Source organism: Brassica oleracea, chromosome C2 (genome assembly GCF_000695525.1).
Source record: "Brassica oleracea var. oleracea cultivar TO1000 chromosome C2, BOL, whole genome shotgun sequence".
NCBI lineage: Eukaryota > Viridiplantae > Streptophyta > Magnoliopsida > Brassicales > Brassicaceae > Brassica > Brassica oleracea.
The window spans coordinates 19,417,397-19,420,188 of NC_027749.1; the positions used below are offsets into that span (position 1 = coordinate 19,417,397).

General features: G+C 34.8%; 1 protein-coding gene across 1 annotated transcript; it reads right to left on the reverse strand.

Annotated features, from left to right (window-relative positions):
• Positions 1-649: 649 nt before the first annotated feature.
• On the reverse strand, positions 650-2,512 carry LOC106322433. The gene is made up of 2 exons (XM_013760441.1): positions 1,800-2,512; positions 650-1,403 (listed from the first exon to the last, which is right to left on the reverse strand). Exons 1-2 carry the CDS (start codon positions 2,439-2,441, stop codon positions 891-893), a joined length of 1,155 nt encoding a protein of 384 aa, XP_013615895.1. The 5' UTR covers positions 2,442-2,512; the 3' UTR covers positions 650-890.
• Positions 2,513-2,792: the final 280 nt, after the last annotated feature.

The window sequence follows — 2,792 nt, forward strand, 5'->3', positions numbered from 1 at the left end:
TAATAAAGTTCTAAAAAATCTTTTTAAAATATTTTTGGAATAAATTTAAATTTTATATCCAAAAGTAATTAATTTTAATTTTAGTTATCATAAACTATAATTAGAAATTAAAATTTATTTTAGTTTTGATTTATATATGAAACTGTAAAATTATATATTCACTGATAATAAAAATCTAAACTGATTAATTTTCAAAAATAAAATTGACAAAGATTTTGTTAGAAATATTCATTTCTATTTCAAATTAAAAGGAGATATTTTATCCAACTTAGTGTATTTCTCAAATATGATATTTACTACAAACATATTTTGAAATACAATGTATTATAGTTTTTCTTTAAAAGAAATTTTTTACAGTATCTCAAAAAATATATTTTCTACTATATAGATCCAATTTAATTTGCTTTCATATAAATTTAAAATAAAAAAGTATGTAAAGTAATATTGTTACATAATAAAGTTTCCAAAATATTTTTTGTTACAAAAACACAAAATTTATAGTAATAATATATAAGCCACGTAAACATAGCTATTATAGAATTACATAATATATAACACTAAATTACGTTAAATTATTGGTAAATTTTGTTATATAAACTAAAACATTTTAGTATATAAATAAAAAAACCCGCACAAACACTTAAAAATAGTGAAACAAAAGATCCAGTTATATCTTTGTTAAAAAAAAAAATCCAGTTATATAGCTTTTAGCAAACATAAAAAGTTAACTTAAACAAAACATTTTCGGTATTTAACTCAAAAATTCAATCACACATTTTGTAAGTGGTTTTATGGTTTCTGTTATGGGCTGGGTAAGCGGATTTTGAGCACAGTTCATTATTACAAAACTAATTTCCAGAACTTTATAGGAGTTGGAACCCAGTATAGAATTAACCGGTCCCATGAGAACGCTCCATAATCTCGACCACATCAACATCCCAAAGCACCCAACTCTGCGTAGCAGTCCGGTTCGGCGTATCATGCGTAACCGTATTCCTCCAAGGTGGCACTCCCCCATTGGCTCTCAAATAATTCCCGCCGTTTCTACTCCTCAGCTTCACCTTTGACCCTTCTTTAACCGGTTCCCACTCGCCCGCCGGTTCGCCGGTTCGAATCCTCCTCGACTGAACAACCTTATGCCCCGTCGCTCCGAGCATCAACCGCTCGTTCGACGCCGTCAAATATCCACCGTGACAGCTCTTTAACCGGATGGTCTTTTCGGAACCGGGTACCAACTCAACTCTCCACCGGGCCTCTTTCGATGACCCGTTTCGGCCCATTATCACACTCTCTTCATCATCATCTGCTACTAGATACTTCTCGTGTGCGCTGCTTCGTAACCGCACCGATCTCGCATCGCGAAAGATCTCCATTGCTGATACATTTTTCTTCAAATCTTTCCTCTGGTACAAAACCAATGTTTAAATAGCTTTTGTTTTAATTTTTAATTCTTTTTTAAAATTTTTTGAATTTTTGTTTGTTTTGCTGTATTTTGTAGTTTTATAAAAATTGATGATTTATTTAAAATAATTCAACAAAAATACTAATAAATATATAGAAGATTATATTTTTTTTACTTTTAAAATGGAATAAAATATTATGTTTTATTTTTATGTTTAAAGAAATGTATATTAATTTGTTGTTCTTAAAATGTTATACTCTTAACAGAAAATTATATTTTATTGAAAATAGGATTATAAAATATATATAAATAATTTTCAAAAAAAATATTTATAAAAAATTAAACATTTAAGTTACACAAATATTTATGTTACTGTCTGAATAGAAACTTAACTGACCTCGGTCGGTTTTGGAGACAATGTCCCCGACACTGTCGGAGTAAACATAAGCTTCGGAGAAGAAACCGACCCAAGATCCGACCCTATGGAGTTGGAAGATCCATAATTAAATGATTTTTTATCCGTTGACTCGTGGTTTGACTCGTGGGAGGAGACAGAAAACCGATCCGCGAACGAAACCTTCTCGGGACTCTCAACGGTTTCTATAGACCACAAGATCCATTTCTTCGTTGCTGCCATGGTCGGCTCACGGTCGTGCGTGACGGAGTTTTTCCACGGCGGCGATCCACCGTTCCCGCGCAAATATTTACCGTTCCACGACATGAGTTTCACCGGCAAGTCGTCTCTGATTGGCTCCCAGTTGCTCTCGTGCTCAGCCTGACGAAACGGCGGCGTTTGGATGACTCTCTGGCCGGTCATGCCAAGAAGAAACGACGAGTCACTCGCCGTTAAGTACTTGCCGTAACAGTTTTTGAGGCGGATGAAGTTAGGCTTACGTGGCACCATCTCCACCGTCCACACTGATTGCCGTGAGGCTCCGTCTGAGCTTTGCCGGACGGTTTTTTCGTCGTCAGCGGCGAAGAGGTACTTTTCGTGACAGCTCCGCAATCTAACGGCGGGACTTTTCGTGAATAGCTCCATTTTTTTTCGTAGACACGGCGAAAGTTTTTGTTATGGTCGTATCGTTTGTCGATTTATATTGTCCAAGTATAACCATGTCATGTTTAACGCGTAGATATGTTAGGAGATCACGATCGAGTTTTCTTAGTTACATACATCACTTTCATTAAATTATTATTCTAATATGATGAAATTGCCAAATGAATTTCCAGGCTGTTGATCATAAGTCTTCGCGACCAGGTCAAGATGTTACACTGGAAGGTACATTTTGTTCCCTTTTAAATGATAGTAGTGGTAATTTGGGATATTTTTATATCTTCCAAAGTCGGGCTGGCGATCTATTTCCCCACCGGAACTATGGTGTCGCACTAT